Genomic DNA, 21,716 nt, shown 5'->3' with positions numbered 1-21,716 from the left:
GCGAGGAAAGCAGATCGTTTGTATGCGGAACGTTATAAAGCACTACAATCATGGTGCACCTAGCCGCACAAGTGGGCATGTCACGTGGTAATCTTAATGTTACAATAGCTCTCAAGATATTGTTTCTCAGAACTTCCAAGTGTTTTCGGCTTCGGTGTTGGCTTAGGCGTTATCAGTTGTGAGCGAAATAATATCTTGCTTGTCAGCGACAAATCGAGAAAGATGCAAATAAAAGGAATATTAGGAATTTTGTGGTCCGAGTGAGGATTGAGTCCAGGAAGTCTGCGCCGCAAGCAGTTGCTCTGTCACAGAGTCACGGAAATATTGAAACTGTTTTAAAAAAAACAGTAATTACCACAATAATGTTTTCGGGCAAAAGGAGTCTCCATAGCTCATCATATTTTGCACGGCAGAATAGCAGAATCACGCTAGGAGTCAAAAGATGTGAACTAAGCAACGGACGGGTGATTTAAAGCCCTAGTCATTACAGCACTCTTACATATGTAACGATGAGCAGCAGAACCAGTAAACAGCTGCCTAGGTTTGAGTGTAGCCCTCCGAACGCGTAGTGAGCCCTTTGCTGATTTGCAAAAGGAACAATTTTGGCGTTGTGGGCACCTAACTACTGTGCTTGCAGTAGGCAACCGATAATAGTAACTGTGTTTGCGATGGAATCAGTGATAACAAGTGAGTTTTCGATGGAATAGACATTCGTTGCTACTTTGAAGAGGCCATTGTTACGCGCACAGTCGCTCATTTTTTTGCAGTAAGGTTGAGGCATGCACCGAAAACTGAAGCAGGCTAGCAGTTAAAAAGGCGATGCACATGAGGCACGATTACGCTATCGCGACGTGCTCTTGAAAACGAAGCTCAAGCGTCCTCCAATTTTTCGTATTTTGTGGACATGTGAGCAGGAAAACACTCAATAATGATCGATATGGAAACATAAACTGTCTGACGAGACCTTCTGTAATTCGATCTAGAATTTTTCGCTATTGATTTTTGGCTAGCATCGTTGCTTCAAAAGTTAGGTAATTAGTCATGACTAATTATGCAGTTGAGCAGAAAACAAATAAGTGTGGCCATTCAATTGTCAGCGAAATAAATTCGGCCCCGTGGTCATAGAGTGCGTCGGCACGTTTTCACATGATGGCTTAAAAGATTGATTGATTGATATGTGGGGTTTAACGTCCCAAAACCACAATTTGATTATGAGAGACGCCGTAGTGGAGGGCTGCGGAAATTTTGACCACTTGGGGTTCTTTAACGTGCACCCAAATCTGAGTACACGGGCCTACAACATTTACGCTTCCATCGGAAATGCAGCCGCCACAGCCGGGATTCGAACCCGCGAACTGCGGGTCAACAGCCGAGTACCTTAGCCACTAGAACACCGTGGCGGGGAAATGGCCTAAATGAGCACTCACATTAAATTGATTAAATTTTAAGATCGACATGTGCTCTACATTTGCTTGTTCGGCATGCATAGGCCTTCTAGTTCAAATTTGAATGCCGTGTCCCATTGCATGGAAGTTATTTTATATCGACAACAAACAGTGTACGAAGGCTCAACGGTAAGTCGAGTGCCCTACCACATCAACACTAGTGCTGCGTGATTGGTGTGATACGTTCCACACATACCATCCAGAGTGACAATCACTGTAGCGATTACTTCTATGAACCCAGTGTTCTTATCGTGGAGATGACTGGCGCCGATGCCTAGAAATTTTCTCACTCTACATGGCTGAACTATATGGGTCACAAAGCTTGGAACGAAAGGTGTCCACAACCTATTGCCACAGCCCTGCCGTGGTGATCTAGGGGCTATGGTACTCGGCTGCTGATCCGCAGGTCGCGGGTTCGAATCCCGGCTGCGGAGGCTGCATTTGCGATGGAGGCGGAAATGTTGTAGGCCCGTGTGCTCAGATTTAGGTGCACGTTAAAGAACCCCAGGTGGTCGAAATTTCCGGAGCCCTCCACTACGGCGTTTCTCATAATCATATGGTGCTTTTGGGACGTCAAACCCCACAAATCAATCAACCTATTGCCACAGACATCAACACCCGCCGACGACTGAAGCGTGGCTAGGTGAGAAGGCAACAAATAGCGAAAACTTAATATATAATTTTTAAATAGTCGTAATTTTATATACGTAAATGATAACTATAAACTTTCTTTACCATTTATCTGACATCTGAATAGATTTCGTATTGCCTCAGATTTTGGTCGAGTGCCATAAAAAAGGGGAGGGGGCGTATCTAGACGACCTGTATCAGGGCATGAGTTCAGTTCAGTGCATTGCCGGGTCAACGATGCGTCACTCACTTGTTTTGATGGTTCCGTGCCCACCTTCTGTAGTTCATTGATTTGATAATGTGTTTTTCAGTGGAATGACATTTCAGAGCTGAACTAGCTCACAGATTGGTTAGGTAGCCGCTCCTGTGACTGCAAACTGCCTTCGCTGGCGCACGGTCTTCGCCCTTGGTGACGATGAATGCGACGCGCTAAGCGACGAGACGCTGTATTGTATGACAGCCAAAGCGATATTCTTAAAGCTGCTGTCTCGCTGCAATGGTTTTCCATGTTCTGGCGACGTGAGTTTTTGAACTATTGCATATTGTGGTCGTGAACAGCCATGCCACAATTTCATCTGAGAAGTTTCCGGTGTATGTTGCAAATAAACCATTTGGCTAATCAAACAACTTTGATTCCTCAATATCTTTGTTGGTCTTCCGTTTTTCTTGCACACGCAGTTAGTGAGCCATAAGGTGCAATAAAAGTGCGTATTTGTAACGGCTCGCAAAAGCTCAGCAATTAAGAAAAATTGCAATGTCACGTCATGCAGGACAAATGCACGACGTCGCTACCGCTTCCGGTTTTGATGTCATATATCATTTATATTTATTATCTCTTAATTGTCCCCTCTATACGTAGAGATGGCAACAGTAGCAACGAGATACTGGATACAAGGGCTTCTATAGAAGTTACGCTACCAGCTTACAGATACCTTGTTCTGCATCTCAGATCTAAACCCCTTCCATAGCGTCTACCACCGCTTTCAGTCGGCTGGCGAAAAACGCATGGAGGGGCTTTAGTCTCATCTTCGTTGAATCACTTTTGAATAAATCCATTCTCCCATTTCATGAAATTACAAGACGTGAACCATGAAAATGTGAAAGATGAAAGGAAAGAGCATGACTCGACGTGTGATCATCAGTCGGCATGTCGGTGTACTGTTGTGAACTGTAGTCTTCTAGTTCAAAGCGCGGAGAAAGTGCAATGATTGTGTCATTTATTTTCACGTATGACACACGCCAACAAACCACAAGGTTTCAAAGTGGAGTAGTGTATTGATAAATATCATCGATAACAAATGAAAAACCGGTGTTTAGTGAATTTTAGTTCATCTGCAAACTTTATGCTCGCGTATTACCGGGTTACTTCCGCCATAACAGTGAGAGGCCAGATAAGTAGGGTCATCTGGAGCCGCAAGAAAGAACCTGGAAACCCAGTGTTGTTACCACAGAAACCCATTTCATTCTAGTTCTCCACTTGTGTGCACTCCTTCTACCGATGTCCCATAGACCACTTAGAGTATACACTCGAATGCTGTGCACGCCATAACTCCCTAACCAGCGAGTGTGGCCGAAGTTTGCGTCCCTGGGCATCCCGCTCGCTGCTGCTTCAAATGGCGTCAATTTTTTGGAATAGCTCTTCTGCAGTGGGTCGACTGAAGTCGAAATGAATCGCAACGCCATGAATCGTGGCGGATCTAAGCTGCCGTACTCAACACAAATTGACACTTTCTACGGCGACGACGGCAATACTAGCGACAAGGCATGATTGAATGTCCATGCCTAGCAGAAAAAATGTTAGTATTGTCGCTGAGCCTGACGTCGCTTCTTTCTGTTGAGAAGTGAGCTGTGGCGCGATGTGGAGGTGACCGCGAGGATGCACTGCCAGCGCAAAGAAATAGCGGGCTTCCCCACCGCTTTGAAAGATGTATGCTTCAATGATGATGATAAAACTGTGCTACATACCAGTGATATACATCAACAAAACAGATAAATATTCTTCCCGAGGTTGCGTTTTAGGTAGCCAGTCGCAACTAGAGGCATGGTAGCTGCTAGTGGATGCAAAAATATTGAGATGAGTAAATTTGATTTGAGTGCTCTTTTAAGATATATTGGACAACTTGTGCGCATCCAAGGGCTGCATGGGCTGTATAACAGTGCATGTAATTTACACTCTACAAGTAAATAATAAAATATTAGCACAAGGATAGCATGGTAGTGGCAACAGCCTGAGCGCTAACTGGTACATTGGGGCTAGGGTGCAGCTGCGCTTCCCGCCCGGCTTAGGACAATTCAATCGAGTATACAACTCCGTGCATACCTTGGTGACGCTCGCAGAAAAATACCTTGCTGCCTCGTAGCTGCTCATTCTAGTCATAGGTGTCCTACGAAACATTTCGAGGAGACGTTCTGAAAGAAGTTCACATGTTTAAAAATACTACTGAACTAATTATTGTCCTCTAGTCATGTTTTTTGAGCTGAAAGAATGCATGCTTTATAGAATAATAATTTTCCCAATAAACTCTGTTGACGTTACTACTTAGTATTCAACATTCGCTATTTCTTTATTATAGTTTATGGTGCGTAATTTGTGATCTGCACAAAATATACACGAGAGGAAGATACATGAATGGCGAAAACTCACCACAGTTCACTTCGTCCCTTCCATTATGGCAGTCTACGTCGCCATCACAGATCCACTCTTTTCGAATGCATCTACAATACATAAGATCGGGTACAGTGCGGCTGTTGTGCAATAAAAAGAGATTCTCATGAGCAGATTGAAATAACACAGGAGGCCCAACAATGCCCATTCCTCTTAATAATGTACGGAAATGGTCGCTCTTCACTGTAAATTTCTAGGCCAAGCTCACTTTCATCGAACACTGATATCGGAGAAAAATTTCAGAATGTCAATCTCAAAAGAAATCGCAGGTGCGGGTGACAGGGCACTGAAGTTTATACAATACAGAGAGCTGCTCCAACTGCTGAAGCCTGCCGGGTTGTCGTTGTCTGTATTGTACCAGTACGAGTGTCATTGCTTTTGTTTGTCTGTTAACCAAATTCAACGGCGACAGCCGTTAAACTTGGTTGAGTTTTGTCATGCGGCAATAATTACTAAATAACACCTTTCTATATCTCCAAGCAGCGAAGGGTTTCCCGCGTGAAGAACTTCAATTCCCCCATTTGACTAAACCGCTTGATTCAAATAATAAAAAGTTAATGATTTGACTTTCCCAATTACTCACCCAAGTTATATCAACTCAAGATGCATGCCACTACCGAAAAAGGCAATTGTGAAAGCCGGGAGCAAATGTCACGTTTTCCAGATTTTTGAGGATTTCTAACACATCTTGAAACACCCGGTATCGTGTGAGCAGACAGGGAGATGTACGTGAGCAGGAGCTTTTTCTGTGTGCATGCTTTCCTACGTTCCTTTATTGAAATATAAATGATATCTTGGGTACCAACCAAAGCCTCAGCTTTCGCGACGCATCGACACTCTTGGAACTGCTTACACTAACATCTTTTTTTTCCGATCTCCACCTGTGAAGCGTACAACACGTTCCTGCGACCGTGACGGCGAGAATGTTTATCACCCGTTGCTCGACTGTCCCAAGCACAACACACACACCGACCGTGAATTGAACATGAGCTCCGTTTACATGACACACAACTACCTTTTCCGCTAACCGAATTACTAGACCCATAGTACCAAACATTCACCAACAAGTGGTGAAAGTCCTTCGATGCATCTTTGAAGATATGACAATTTGAGGCTGAGCAGTAGCCTTAGCTAGCGAGTGTGCATTTGGCTTCTGCGTACAACACATTTGCGGACATTGCTAGGATGAGGGTTTTTAAATTCGCCAAAGGAATACTATTCGTTTCTTGAATTTCAGCTTATTTCTAATAATCAAGTGAAAAACATGTAGCCGTTTCCATAAAACGAGAACTGCTCTTTCATTTAGTTTATTCATGTAATAACAGAATGATATGGCACAAGGGAAGTTAACCAGGTGATAAATATTCCTTGCGTTACCCTGCACTGAAGAATGGTTAAGGCAAGACAGCACAATAAAAAAAAATACGTAGAGTGAAAGAGCGAGTGAGCACAGATGAAATAGCGGATATCTCAAGAGCCAAGTTTCAGTTCTCCAGCGGAGAGCGGCGAACTTATTCGCGCTTCTAAGCAGAGGGGAATTATTTTTCGCATAATTTGGAGACTGACAGATGCAAACTGACATACTCAAAATGAAATGATTTAGTGACTAGCGAAATAGAGTACTATCAAGGTATTTACGTGCCAGAACTTTGGTATGCTTATGAAAAATTCATGATTAAGTAACAATGCTATTTTAACGTGGAGTGTTTATTAAGTTAACGCCTATTGAGCTAACACTGCACACAGTGTGCAAGGATGCAGGACGATAAGGCAGTCCAGACACAGCCCCACAACAACATCATTGTCTTGTCAACATCATTGTCAACATCATTGCGTCATTTCTGCACTCGTGCCTGAGGTACCTTTCTATACCCGTGACAAAGCACCATCCCGGTGCCTGCTGTTATTAGACGGACGGGTCACTGTGATAGGGCTTCAGGCGAGAACTACGCACAATGTCACTTCTGGATGTAACAGTGGGGTTCGTAGTAGGAGAAATTTCATAAGTGACAGGTGTGACTTGGCGCAGAACTCGGTAAGGCCCAACGTATTGCGATAAAAGTTTCTCGCCCAGGCCGACACGACGGGATGGGAGCCACAGTAGCCCGAGAAAGCCCGGAGAAAAATAGACTTCCCTATGTTGACTCTCGTAGACATCCGACATAGGGAAGTCTTTTGTGCTCTCTGGGACGATGAGAACCTGGCGCGGGCTATTGTAGCGCGATCAGAGCATGGGAGATGGCATCTTGTGCGTTCGAAGTGGTGGACGGGAGGTCATGCGCAAGCAAGTTATCCAAAGAGAGTAAAGGATCACGGCCAAAGAGAAGATAAGATGGGGAGTAGCCGGCAGTTTCATGATAGGGCGAGTTGTAGGCAAAGGTTACGGACGAAGGGAAGGGTCCCAATTGGTGTGGTCGTCAGAAACACACATAGCAAGCATGTCCGTCAGTGTGTGGTTGAGGCGTTCAGTAAGTCCGTTAGTCTTGGGATGGTGCGAAGTCGTAAAGTTGTGCCGCGTAGCACAGGGTCTAAGGAGGTCGTCAACCACACGAGACAGGAAGCAGCGGCCACGGTCCGTGAGTAGGTGAGAAGGAGCGCCATGCAGAAGGATGACGTCATAGAGTAGGAAATCTGCGACGTCCGTTGCACAGCTGGTCGGTAGCGCTCGAGTAATTGCATACTCATTGGCATAATCCGTAGCTACTGCTATCCATTTGTTTCCCGTTGCTGATGTCGGGAACGGACCTAACAAATCCAAACCGATCCGATGAAACGGCTCGGCTGGGACTTCAATAGGTTGAAGGTGACCGGCAGGAAGAGACGTGGGCTTCTTCCGACGCTGGCACAGGTCACACGCTGCAACGTAGCGGCGAACGGAACATTAAAGGCCCTTCCAGAATATCCGTCGACGGACGCGGTCATAGGTTCTGGAGACACCTAAATGTCCGGGAGTTGGGGCGTTTGATGTTCTTGCAAGATGTCCTTGCGCAGATGACGTGGGACGACGAGCAAAAGTTCCGCGCCATCAGGCTGTAAGTTGCGGTGGTACAAAACGTTGTCTTGAAGAAAAAACAGCTCAGTGAAGGGTCTTTATGGCCGGATTGAAGATGGTCAATCATCGATAGCAGCGATTGATCTCGGCGTTGTTCGTCGGCTATGTGCTAAAATCTGTTATGGCTAGCATGTTGGCATCCACTTCGAACTCAGAGGAATTGGGTGGATAAACAGGATGTCGAAATAAGCTGTCAGCATCGCTGTGAAGCTTGCCAGACTTTCACACTACAGAGAACGTGTACTCCTGCAATCGCAATGCCCATCTTTCGAGTCTTCCTGTAGGGGGTGCACGTTAAAGAACCCCAGGAGGTCAAAATTTCCGGAGCCCTCCACTACGGCGTCTCTCATAATCAAATGGTGGTTTTGGGACGTTAAACCCCACGTATCAATCAATCTTCCTGTAGGATCTTTCAAGATTGACAGCCAGCAGAGCGCATGGTGGTCTGTGATGACTGCGAACGTGCGTGCATATAGGTACGGACGAAATTTTGTGATAGCCTAGATGAGAGTTAGGCACTTTCGCTTAATAATTCAATAGTTCCTTTCTGACTGAGAAAGTAGGTGGCTAGCGTAGGCTATGACACGGTTTGGGCCGTTCTGGATTTGTGCGAGTATTGGCCCTATGCCATGGCCACTTGCGTATGTGCGAAGATTCGTTCGAGCGGCTGGGTCAAAATGAGCCAACACAGGTGGTGATGTGAGCGCAGAAACCAACGACGCAAAGGAATGTTCTTGTTCTTCACACCAGGACGAAGCCACGTTTCTTTTGAAGAGATCCGTGAAGGGCCGAGCAATTTCCGCAAAGTTTCTGACAAAATGGCGGAAATATGAACAGAGTCCCAAAAAGCTGCGGACTTCTTGCGTGGAACGTGGGACCGGGAACTCGCGCCCAGCGCGGGTTTTATCAGCGTCGGGTCATACACCAGTAGCGTCAACTAGGTGGCCAAGTAGCATTATCTGACGGCGTCGAAAGGTGCACTTAGGCGCGTTAAGCTGGAGGCCAGCACAGCGAAAAACGTCAAGAATGGCCGACAGACGTAGAAGATGGCTTTCAAAGGTTGGCGAGAAAACGATGAAATCGTCTAGATAGCACAGGCACGTTGACCATTTAAAACCGCGAAGGAGGTAGTCAATAATGCGTTCAAAAGTTGCTGGCTCATTGCACTGCCCCAAATACATGATTTTAAACTGATAAAGCCTGTCGGGTGTTATGAATGCCGTCTTCTCGCGGTCCTGGTCATCGACTGAAATTTGCCAATATCCAGATTGTAGGTCCAGAGAAGAGAAATACTTGGCTCCATGAAGGCAGTCAAGCGCATCATCAATTCGAGGTAAAGGATAGACATCCTTTTCGGTTATTTGATTGAGATGGCAATAGTCGACGGAGAACCCATAGGTGTCGTCTTTATTTTCAACAAGCACAACAGGTGATGCCCAAGGACTGGTCGAAGGCTCTATGATGTTTTTGTCGAGCATTTTCTCTACCTCCGTCTGGAATATTTGGCGCTCTGAATAAGAGACCCGATAAGGACGCTTATGAAGAGGACTGGTGTCACCAGTGTTGATTGATACGGTGGGCTGCGATGCTCGTGCGGCCCAAAGAACGGTCGTCGATATCAAAAACGTTGAGGTATTAAAATCGAAGACCACGGGACGCTTCAACTTGGGACGGCAACAGGTCGTTTGATATCACATTATCTCGGAAAGCTCTATTCTGTGCGGCAGCGACAGGTTCGGCTACGGTCTTGATGTCAAGAGTGAGAGATAAAATTGTACATTGCTCCAAAGTGGAGAGTTCTGCTAAGGAAATACCTTGAGGAATGACCTGGGTCAACATGGAGAAGTTGAGGACAGGAAGAAGCGTCTTGTTTTCGCTAATATTTACTATAGTGTGAGGAAGTATGATGTTCCGGAAAAGGGTCTGGTCAATGAGTGGAGCTGCCAAGTAGTTGCCATCAGGAACAGGTGGCAACGGCGACATAGAAAGGTACACAGAGGCCTGAAGTGGTAATCGTAGACACTGCACGGACCGTAGCCTTGTGCGAGCTGCAGGAGGAACATTGGAGGACAAAGGCAACTCCAGCTGTGAAGTGCCGGTTGAATAATCGATGAGGGTTGAATGTGCGGTCAAGAAGTCAATGCCGAGAATCACTTCTTGTGGGCAAGCGTCTAGAACAGCGAAGAGGACTGAAGTGTGAAGGCCAGCAACAGTTACGAGGGCAGTGCACATAGCAAGAACTGATGTTCGGCTGCCGTTGGCTACTCGGACAGTCGAAGACATGACAGGGGTAAGAACGTTTTAAAGCGGAATCGAAGACGTGAACTCATAACGGATATGTGGGCACCAGTGTCTATTAGAGTTGTAACGGTCAGACCATCGATAAGAACACCAAGTAAATTTCGTCTGGAATTAGTGGTCGGTAGAGGTTTTTCGGTTCGAGTTGTCAATGAAGTGCCACCCCCAGGAGCTTCATCTGTTTGTTTCCCGAGAACTGCCCAGATTACGCCGGTGACGAGGAGTGACGACGTTGGTAGGAGCGCGGCTGGCGACCCCGAGGTCACGGCGAGTGGCTGGACTGGGTTCTCTGGGCGACGACTTCGGCGTAGGATGGTTCGGAGCGTAGCGTAGAACGGCTAGGTGGGAGGTCCTGAAGGTGGTCATCGGCAAAACGAGTTGGCGAATACGGCCCACCATCCTGTCGGTAGTCGTCTAGAAAACGTTGCCGGAACGACCATCTGTTGCGGCAGTGGCGGGAAGTGTGGCCAACACGATGGCAAGAGAAGCATATCGGTCGATCATCTTGTGTTCACCACTCAGATGGATTTCGATCGCGTGATGAGAACCGCTGGACCAACGCGGCAGCAGCAACAAGTGGGCCGGCGTGGTAGTGAGCGTTATGAGCGTTAGGATTTATGGGCTACGGTGTGTAGCTGGAGTTTTGAGGAACTAAGACGCCCATGTTGCAAAATCTTGTCGCACAACAGCCTGAATAAGAGATATTGGAGCCAAGTTGTCAGGCACAGAAGGTTGATCAGCGGAAGGAGCCGTTGCTTCCAGCTCATAGCGCACAACTCTTGTGAGGTTGGGAGGATTCACGAATGGACGTGGTGCCACAGGATCCTCGCAGGAAGAAGTCGTAGCGGTGTTTGGGAGTCGGGAAAAGCGTTGAGGGATTCTCCTACTTTAGGCTTGTTCGAACCACCGACATTCACTGACAATCGAGACAATGATGGTACTGTTCTTGCAGATCAGAATGTTGAAGGCATCGTCAGCTATGCCCTTCAACATATTGCTGACCTTGTCTAGTTCGGTCATGTCTTTGTCTGCCTTCCGACACAAGGCGAGCATGTCTTAGATATAGGTAACGTACGATTCGGTGGAAGATTGAACTCGTGACGCGAGTACCTGTCTGGCTACCATTTGTCGAGCAACTAACCGGCCGAACAAGTCACGGAGTTTATGCGTGCACACGTCCCAACTCATCAGGTCTTCCTCGTGCGTCTCGAATCAGGCACGTGTCTTACCTCGCAGGTAAAAGATGATGTTGCCAGCTTAAGCTTCTCGCCCCACCTGTATTGCTTGCTGACGCGCTCGTGTAAGGTGAGCCACTCGTCAACGCCAGTTGTGTCGGTGCCAGAAAATGTACCTGGATCGAGAAGATTGGAAGGAATCACAGGGGATGGAGCAGGCGTAGACTGAATGGACGGCGCACTGCCTTCAGGCATCGTGGCTGGACGAAGCTGACGTCCGCTATGAAGATCCAGAGTCGGAATGTTACCCAGCACTTTTAAATATGTCACGGCGAGTATTTAATAAGTTAACACCGGTTGGGATAACACTGCACACAGTGTGCGAGGATGCAGGACAACAGGACAGTCCAGAGCCAGCCCCACAACAACATCGTCGTCTTCATTCCTTTTGCGTCATTTCTGCACCCGTGCCTTAGGTAGCTTTCATTACCCGTAACAATATTATTATGCAACCAGGATATTGCGCAACCACGGCATAAATTAAGGTAATTAGCGTACTTAACTAACACATAATTATTTTTCTGACGGCCGCCGTTTACGATAAGTTATTCAAAACTGAAGATTTGTTTAAAATACTCTATTCTTTGGAATCGCTAGCTTTTAGTGAAAAAAAAACACGCGGTGTTTTGCTCATCTTTTGTCTCCATTCAGAGAATATAAAAGACTGTCATTGTATTAGAAGCTTTCGAAAAAAATACTACTCTGCTTATCGAAACATAAGGGAAATATCGGAATATTAATTTTTTGGGGAATAATATACACGTGGTATTGCGTAAGGTTTAAGCTAAGATTGTCTCCACTACTATAAACTGTAAATAGTCTGACTTTTCACACAATTTTTGAAAAACTGCGCGACAAATGGGAACAATGCGTCTTAAACAAACTCAATTTCATGTTTAAAAGTTTTCAACCAGAAGGGTGAGACAGAATATGCAGAATTTGTTGCTTGCTATCCGTCACCTTCAACACCTTCCTTTAAAGCTCACCTTTTCTTTTTTCATCAGCCTTTGTTTGCCCGTGTGGAGCCACAGGGCTGTGTGTTTTCAACCTTATTCGTCTCTTACAGGAACAGCAGTAAAAAAATTTTACAAAAAAATGTCTGACCTGTTTAGTGATTACGGAAAAGAGCAATTCAAGCTGCGCTTTGATGCTTATTCACTTAGCATGTGTCCGGCACTTAGGCGTGTCAGGTATACAACAGCGTAAGAGATTGTTCTGTGAAATAGTCCAACAGATACGAGGAGAGGACAGCTCACATTAACCTTCCGGTTATCGAAAATGAGAGGTACAGAACACCAAAGGTTAAAAGGGGATGAAAAAAATAAAGTTCCACTTGTAGCACAAAGTCACGAGGAAATTCACACGAAGTTTTCTGTAAGAAAACCTTGTAGGCTAAACTTACGGAATTCTAATGCATTTCTTCGCAGCTTTCTGCAAAAGTTGCCAAATGATATGAGCTAACAAGCAAAGTAATAACCTCAAAAATTACACAAAAAGCAGTGTTACTTTCGCCAAAAAGCGCAAAAGAAGAGGAAATTAAAATAAAATTGCCATTCGCAAAGACTTTTGCAAAAAATAATAAAGAAATGTCCCTCAAATACCAAGGGGAATGGAAAAAGTAACGTCACTAGAACGGAATGAACGAAGGCACATATCTACTTTCAAAAATGTCTTGAAGGTAGCCTCGATTCAGTCTAATGGACGTTGGCTAGTACATAATAAATTGTACTTGCTGATTCTCTCGACGTATGCTCGACTTCGACACTGAGTTACTAAAGTTCAATAACAAACGCGCTACTGGTGAACGTAATGATTACCTTGATAACCTCGTTTACTGGAAAATTGCGAATAAGCTTCCCCCTCTCCCTACCAAAAAAGACGGGAAAAGCGACAAAACAATTCTAAAAGCTACTCGACGAAAAAAGTTCAAATATATTTATTATAATCGAAACTGACAAAGCTCTTTCGTGGTACAAGTGGCTGCTTTTGAATTATTGCTTTCACAACCTTCAGGTCTTGTCCATACTTAATATGACACGTTGATGGCTCAATTAGAGCGGGCATCGGAGGGTGCTCTCATGTTTAGGCTCTTCAAGTGACTGCGATCGCAATCATACTTATCCGTACTTACTGTTCAGGGCTACACTGAAATTCATTGTCAGCACATTTCGACAACACCATGGCAACGCTCGGACCTGTTGAGGAAAAGGGGGAAAATGTAGCAACTATCACATTGCTCCTCTTATTCTTATCACAAATCAGGAAGGTTGCACAGGCAATGCTTACTTTGACCTAGCGAGCACTCCGGTATATCGCAGTGTTCGTATTCTGATTCACTCACAAAACACCAGGGCGTATCGTCACCATCGGGCGAACGGCAGTGATTGTGCAATTTCATTTCCTGAAACAAACAGAGGCAACATTTTTTTCACTAGTGAGTCATGGACTTTTCCGGCTCTCATAAACTACTAGAAGCTGTAATCGTCATCTAACTTGTGCGTGGTGACATCAGCGAAATTATTTTCCATAGAATCTACTTTTCTCCAGTTTAGCGCAAGAGAATGAAAGGCAAAGTGGTGTTTCGGTGGTTTGAAACAAGCGTAGTTGCTGTCTTAGCTCACAGCTGTTGACATCTGACGATGCATCCGACAACACTGTGATTCTCAGGAGCTCTTCTAAAGCCAGCACACTGATCCAATCAATGCCAATTTCAAGACAAATTGTTTGCTCTTGATACGACACTGTTATTTAAACCTGGACACCCCAGGTTTTATGGCAGCGACTCATAGAATACAAAATTAGGCACAAGTCAATCAAACAGTATAAACCCAATCAGTATGTGAATTCTGCACATCTAACCTTCCGAGCTAGTTGTGTAGTGAGTTTTATGCATCAAGTGTGATGTTGTGGAGGTGAGTGAGATTTCCTGCAGCAGTTGCATCCCAACCAAGTCCAATGGTATTATCAGACGTAACGTGATTTTCTTTTATATTTAGGCTGAGTTATGAACTAAGAAGTTTTGTACTATAGCTACAAAAAAAACCCCACCATTATATTGCCCACAAGAAGTTCCGGATCACCTATCGTCTTTTTGTTTTCAATTTTTTGTGTGTAGTGAAGAAGAGGGGCCTCAGCGGCATTTCTCTGTGCCTCAGGGGCATCGCCATCAGCATAAGCTCGTGCTTGCTGCGCTTGGCCGGACGCTGCTGACTCCTTCGCCTTCTGCATTGTGCTCTGCAAATAAACCCCGTTACAAGTGGTGGAGGCTGCTGGGTTTCGATAACCCTGTAGTTACGGAATCGCATTTCACGGTCTATTATGCCTACAGGCGCAACCGCTGCTCCGACGGCTCCAACAGCACCACCTACTGTCCTCTGCGCCGGTTCTCTGTGTCTGCGAGATCCCCCTGCTTTCTCAGGAACAGAAGACAAGGACGTTGATGACTGGATTTCTATGTTTGAGCGAGTGAGTACTTACTCCAAATGGGATGACGCCGCCAAGTTGGCCTACGTCTTCTTTTACCTGTCGGATGTGGCCAAGCTGTGGTTCATAAACAACGAAGCTGAACTACCTACGTGGACCGTCTTCAAAACGAGCCTCACAGAAAGTTTTGGACGGCCTGAGGTACGCAAACACCGTGCCGAACAGCGCTTGCATACTCCGTCCCAACAGCTTGGTGACAATTTCACAAGCTATATTGAGGATGTTCTGGACCTTTGCAAATGAGTCAATGGGCCGATGTCCGATGAGCTTAAGCTCAAGCACATCATGAAGGGCATTGAAGACGACGCTTTGCAAATGTTGCTTTCTAAGAGTCCTCGCAATGTCGTAGAACTGACTGAGTTACGCCAGAGTTTCGACGAGTTGTGCAGGCAACGTCTTTCCACCCGACGTCCCTTGGTTCCCGACGACTCTTTGTCCAGCCTGTCCAACGTTGGCATAGGAGATGACCATGCCCCTCTTCTCTCAAAGATTCTAGAGTTCATCCGCGCTGAGCTTGCTCATCAACTCTCTTTGATGTCCTGTGTACCCAATCCACCACGCAGATTGACGTCTACAGTCCGCGACTTCATTCAAGACCAGGTCGCACAAGCTCGTCCTCTCGCCCGTTAACCGCCGCCAGTCGCCGCACCTCCCACGTACGCCGAGGCCGTTGCTCGACCTCGACAGCCTGCTTTCTAGCCAGCGCCTATGTATTCACCCCCGCCCTTTTCGCCGTCAACCTATTCATCACCGCCTATGCCGATACCACCTCGGTCGCAGTTTTCTGTCCCCAGCCGCTACTCGGCGTCTACTCCGACCAATGGCGGACCTACGAACACGGTCCGATATGTTTTGCTTGTGGCGGCGTTGGCCACATGGCGCGTTATTTTCGTCGTCGCCAGGTTGTTCCGAACATTCGACGAATGCCCCCTTTCGACCCTCAGTTTTCTTCCTGCGCCTTCAAGCCCTCCTTCCTCTTCCTTTCCCCCTGATCGTCCACTCGGCCGCACACACCACTCCCCATCTCTACGTCGACGTTCGCCTTTCCCTATGCGTCGCTGTTCCGGACCCACCGATCAGGAAAACTAACTGCCGTAGTTCCCGAGGCAAGAACTGCGTCCCCGTTGCCATGCACAAGTCCTCGGTCCTGACCAGCTAATGTCATTGAAGTATCAGTCTATGGTATTGTCATCAGGTCACTTGTCGACACTGGAGCCGCTTTATCCGCCCTTTCCACCCACCTGTGCCACAAACTCCGCAAAGTTCTGACGCCATGATCCGGTCTCTCTCTTAGAACGGCTAACGCATAAAGTGTAACACCTCTCGCAGCCTGTACCACACGAGTCGTCATCGAAGGAATTGTGTATATCGTCAAATTCGTAGTGCTGCCCTCGTGTTCCCAAGACATAATACTCGGCTGAGACTTCCTTACGAATAATAATGACGTCATTCACTGCTGTCGCGCTGAACTTGAGCTGTCTGCACTTCCTAATGTGGACGCTGTCGAAGCCTCCCTACCCTATTATAAACTGTCTGTTTCTGGCGACACCACCGTACCACCGCGCTCTTCTCTGCTGGTGACTGTGTTGTGTGAAGTTATTTCCGACGGTGAGGTTTTATTTACGCCCTCTGCCCCGTTCTTTCAACGCGAATGTTCTTCCTGCCCGTTGCTCTCCTTACTCTCCACCATGGCGTCCCGAAGACGCTCGTGTACAACACGCTAGAAGGGCCTTTCCCTTTATTCCATGGTGAATATCTCAGTCACGTGCATCCGATCGGCGCCCGTCACATTTTCGACGCTCCGTCTAGTTCACTTTCTACCGAACCTCAGCGCACTCATTTCTGACCCTGTTGTGGACCAGTCACTCCTTGACGTATTCCACCGCAATATCAATGTCGCAACGTCTTCTTCAGAACGAAGCCAGTTGGTCAACCTGCTGCAAAAGTTTCGCACTTCTCTTGACAGCCACGCTTGCGGCCTCAGTCGCACTCTCTTACGAGATTGACACAGGAAGCCATACGCCTCTACGGCAGCGTCCCTACCAAGTCTCAGCGTCGGAGCGCCGTGTTATTGACGACCAGGTTGCCGACATGCTCCAGCGGGGTATTGTACAGCCTTCGAACGGTCTCTGGGCGTCACTCGTCGTTCTTGTTAAGAAGGACGGCTCCACTCGGATCTACGTCGACTACCGACCTTAAACAAGATCACTCGTAAGGACGTTTACCCGTTACCGCGAATAGACGACTTCCTTGAGTGTTTGCAGAGAGCAGAATACTTCTCTTCGCTGGATTCATGCTCTGGATACTGGGAAGTTTCTAGGGAAACTTCTGACCGACCGAAAACAGCATTTGTCACACCCGATGGATTATACGAATTTACCGTTATGCCTTTCAGCCTTTGTAATGCTCCAGCCACTTTTGAGAGAATAATGGACACTATTTTACGAGGCCTCAAGTGGAACACATGTTTATGCTACTTCGATGACGTAGTTGTCTTTTCCACCGATTACGACACCCATTTAAATTGTCTCGAGCACATTCTAACACGCCTCACCGACGCCTGCCTTTAACTCAACCTCAAGAAGGGTCGTTATGGTGCCCGGCCGCTCACCATTCTTGGCCACGTCGTATCGTGGGATGGCATACTTCCCAACACCACCAACCTTTGAGCAGTCACCGATTTTCCGAAGCCAAAGAACCTGAAGGAACTTAGAAGTTTTGTCGGTTTGTCGTTCTAATTCCGACGCTTTCTTCGAAATTTTGCTTCCATATGTGCGCCCCTTACAGACCTTCTTAGCGGCAACAAGAACCTTTCCACTTGGTCACCAGCATGCAATTATGCATTCACCAAATTACGCCGCCTGCTAACTTCACCACCCATTCTCCACCACTACGATCCTGCCACTTCCACGGAGGTTTATACTGATGCCAGCGGTGGTGGACCTGGCGCTGTGCTAGCGCAACGAAAGACAACGTTTGATGAATATGTCGTCACTTACGCAAGCCGAACTCTGATTAAATCCGAGGCTAACTACTCCGTGACCCAGAAAGAGTGTTTAGCGATTATTTCGGTGCTTGAAAAATTTCGCCCCTACCTGTATGGTCACGCATTCGACGTCGTCTCTGACCACCACACCCTTTGTTGGCTATCCACACCTAAAGACTGTTTCAGACTGCTTGCTTGCTGGGCGCTAAAACTTCAGGAGTACGACATCCGCGTTATTTACTGATCCGGTCGTAAGCACACGGACATCGACGCCCTTTCTTGCTCCCCCAAATCGGATGAAGGTGTTTTCCTCTCTTCCCGTGAGTCTGCACTTGCGTCACCCACCTTGCGCAATATGAGAAACAACGAAATGATCCCTGGATCAGTGGCCTCATAAGCATTCTTTCGGATCCTCTCACTCCTTCGCCGTCTCGCGCTCTCCACCCCGAGGCTAGCAACTTTTGTCCAAGGAACGATCTTTTTAATCGACGCAACTACCTTTCTGACGGTCGCAAGTGTCTTCTTGTCATACCCCACCATCTTCGAGCCGTTATCTGCAAAGCTTTCCCCGCTGACCCACAGTGCGCCCATGCAAGCTTCTTCAAGACATACGCTAGGTTTCTACTCAGATTTTATTTCTGTGGCATGTATAATTACGTGTGGAAATTCATTCGCTCGTGTGCTCAGTGCCAATGACGAAAGTTGCCTCTCGGGCAAAACTACCTGTCAAAACCTCTTCCTTGTCCTAGTCGACCTTTTGATTTCGTCGGCATTGACACTTACGGACCACTACCATCAACTCTAGCTGGTACTCGCTGGATTATTGTTGCGATAGACCATCTCACACGCTATGCCGAAACAGCCGTCTTGCTGACTGCCACAGCCCATGACGTTGGAACGCTTCTGTTGCGACGTTTCGTTCTGCGTCATGGTGCCCCTCGCGAGCTCTCAAGTGACAAAGGCCGTGCCTTCCTTTCTGACACCTTGAAGGCATTACTCAACGAATACTGAATTGTGCACCGCACACGTACAGCGTACAACACTCAGACGAATGGCATGATGGAGCGCTTCAATCGTATTCTTGGCGATATGCTGTCGAAGTACGCCGCCTGTGATCATTCAAATAGGGACCAAGTTCTCCCGTTTGTCACCTACTCGTATAATACTGCCGTGCGAGCTATATACTACTGGGTTTTCAGCGTACTTTCTTCTATACGGACGAAAACCTTCTAATACAGTAGACACTATTCTTTCATATAAATCTGATGAGTCCAAAAGTACAACTCTGTCCGAAGCTACCCGAAATGCTGAAGAATGCCGCCAATTTGTCCGCTCTTTTCCTACCGAGGACCAGTGGCCGCAGCAATCTCGCCAACCTGGAGACCGTTCGGCTCCATACTTTCCACCTGGTTCATCGGTATGGCTTCGGGCACCTGCTACTGCACCTGGCCGCTCTGCAAAACTTCTTCCCAAATACCTCGGACCATACCGCGTTGTAGAGCAAACATCAGTCGTCAACTACATCGTGGAGCCCGTCATCCCAACCACTGACCTACGCTACCGTGGCTGCGACACTGTCCCCATCTCTCACCTGAAGCCATACTATGATGTATTAGTCGTTTAGTCTCCCCAATCCGCCAGGATGGCGCCTTTTATAGCAGAGAGCTATTGTAGTGAAGAAGAGAGGCCTCAGCAGCATTTCTCTGCACCTCAGGGGCATCGCCGTCAGCATGAGCTCGTGTTTGCTGCGCTTGGATGAATGCTGCTCACTGCTTCGCCTTCGTCGTTCTGCTCTGCAAACGAACCGCACTACACGTGTATTATTTGCCACCCTACACGATGCATCACGTGTGAGCTTGTGCTCTGCTAGCGCGAGCGTTTACGACGACGAAAGTTAAGCACGAGGCGCGCGTACTCGCTCATCTTTGTAGACAAACGTGTTGCATATCATTCAGAGAATTGAACCTGATGGATGACACGAAGCACAGTAGTTGGCACTTTTAGCTGTGTTGGGCTTATATTCTACCCCACCCAGATGTAGCGTCCTGACACATTGTATCAAACTGCATATATATCGCGTTTACTTCAAGCGAGTTTTGCCGAGAGACGGTCACCTTGGCGGCAAAACGACGCCTAAGTCAAGTGTACGGGACGCACCTTCACCTTTTACTCACTCGACTTTGTCAGTGGAGTGAGAGACAAGTTCTTCTTTCTGCTTCTCATGCGATCGTTCTGCCATGTGATTGGCATGCGGTGTCGTGCACACGAGCAGCGTCCTGCAGGTAGGTCACTTTGATGATGGTACAATCATATCGGTCTTGCTTCAGTGTGTTAATGGCAGCCAAATGCTTCGCGGTGCGCTAAATTTCAAGAATGTGAGGCAGAGTTCTTATCTTGAGCCGTGAATGCGCGAAGGCCTCTTGCTCACCACTGGCGTTTCGCTCACTGCACCAAACTCAGTTGAACGACATTCATCCATCCACATCGTTGTCTTTCGGCGGTGCTTAGTGAATAAGTTCTCGTAGTCATTGCCTTCTCACTCGCATCAGTAGATGGCAGAAATAGCTCTGGTGCATATGAAAGCTATACACGATAGCACAACACTAAAGACAAAGCACATAACTGACACAACGCGAAAGTCTAAGCGCGTAACGGCGTCGTAACCGAATGAAATCGCTCGTGGCCTCGTAGGTTTAATCCATAAACTCGGGCGGAGCTGATTGCGGGTATTCTAATAACACTTGTTGTTAGGTTAGTTTGTGCATTGCATCAGAAAAAATATACCCATCCAATGAAATAACGAACACAGGAAAGGAAGAAGAAGGCAGGGAACTCGCCTTCCTGTCCCCCGTTCTTGTTTCCTAAGTTCATTATCTTACTGGCTGGATATATTTTTCCTCTTTGCGGAAGCCATGGGTCGATGTGCTAAGTAGGGTGAACGCAACCTAGATGACGTTTGGGGTGCCTTGATTGATACCAGCATCCGTTCGAGTGTAGTCATTGAGGCGCCGTACCGTAGCGCTTAGCATACCTAAGCAATTTCTGTTAGAGCTCTTTAGCGTCATAATGCAGTATCCCAATCGTAGGTGGTGGCCCTGTCCCAATAAACAAAGAGCGCCGTTACAGAAAAAAAAGTTGCGTCAGATATATAGGCCGCGTCCGAAGTGCACTTTTCATATATGCTGGTAGCCTATATCTTAAGCTCCTGGCAGGTATCGCCATGGGACGAAAGGTTGCGGATTCGAATATAGATCTTCCAAATGAGCGATGCTTTTTCTTCTAGTTTATTGCTTGGTATTTTGTTCGTGTACGTTTTAACAGCGTCATATCTGTGACGGAAGTACGTCATTGAAGTCTTGGTGGACCCCGGTATAAAACACTTCCGTGTTTAAAAAGGTACACATCTTGCCTTTGATTGATTCAGCTTAGATGAATGAAAATATGTCCGTCAATTGCTTCCAGAATGCTTTCGATAATGTATGAGTCAGCATTGTTATGGTAAGCCCAAGAATAAGGCAGCTCTTGGAGCTTCATGTACTTTTTTAAAGGCGTAGCATTACATGTACTTGAGTGTTTCTGTCTGCATATATATTTGTATACCCATCTACGTTTACGTACAGCCATTATTTCTTCCTTAACTAGGGGTGGACAAAAAGTATTACAGCAGGTTAACATGGGTTCACAAATACGTCAGGGTGATAATTAAACGAATAACTTGAAAACGGCGTCGCGTACATTGTCAAACCCTTTTCTCCAGACACATGTGGCACATATCTCTTTACCACGAACCGCGGTATGCGCTAGAGGTGATTAATAGTTTACATGTATCTATGAACAGTCGAAACAGGCATTGGTAGAGTTCAAATACGAGAGCGTTAAGAAAAACTCACATTGCTAGCGTTGCCCCGACGAATTCAAATGA

At 46.7% G+C, this 21,716-nt stretch overlaps 1 protein-coding gene across 5 annotated transcripts in view; it reads right to left on the bottom strand.

Annotated features, from left to right (window-relative positions):
• LOC119161000 (neurotrypsin) overlaps positions 1 to 21,716 on the bottom strand; it is a 109,889-nt gene that overhangs the window by 70,306 nt on the left and 17,867 nt on the right. For 4 of the 5 annotated variants that reach the window (XM_075880174.1, XM_075880175.1, XM_075880176.1 and 1 more), the window contains exons 10-13: positions 13,612 to 13,726; positions 13,457 to 13,520; positions 4,720 to 4,820; positions 4,396 to 4,484 (exon numbers count right to left, since the gene is read on the bottom strand). In XM_075880174.1, the coding sequence (XP_075736289.1) occupies positions 4,396 to 4,484; positions 4,720 to 4,820; positions 13,457 to 13,520; positions 13,612 to 13,726 (369 nt within the window). The remainder of the gene's footprint in view (positions 1 to 4,395; positions 4,485 to 4,719; positions 4,821 to 13,456; positions 13,521 to 13,611; positions 13,727 to 21,716) is intronic. The other variant, XM_037413299.2, reaches the window with a different exon arrangement.

Source organism: Rhipicephalus microplus, chromosome X, assembly GCF_043290135.1.
Source record: "Rhipicephalus microplus isolate Deutch F79 chromosome X, USDA_Rmic, whole genome shotgun sequence".
Lineage (NCBI taxonomy): Eukaryota > Metazoa > Arthropoda > Arachnida > Ixodida > Ixodidae > Rhipicephalus > Rhipicephalus microplus.
Note: the sequence above shows the minus strand (reverse complement) of the source record. Positions and strands in the feature narration are given on the sequence as shown.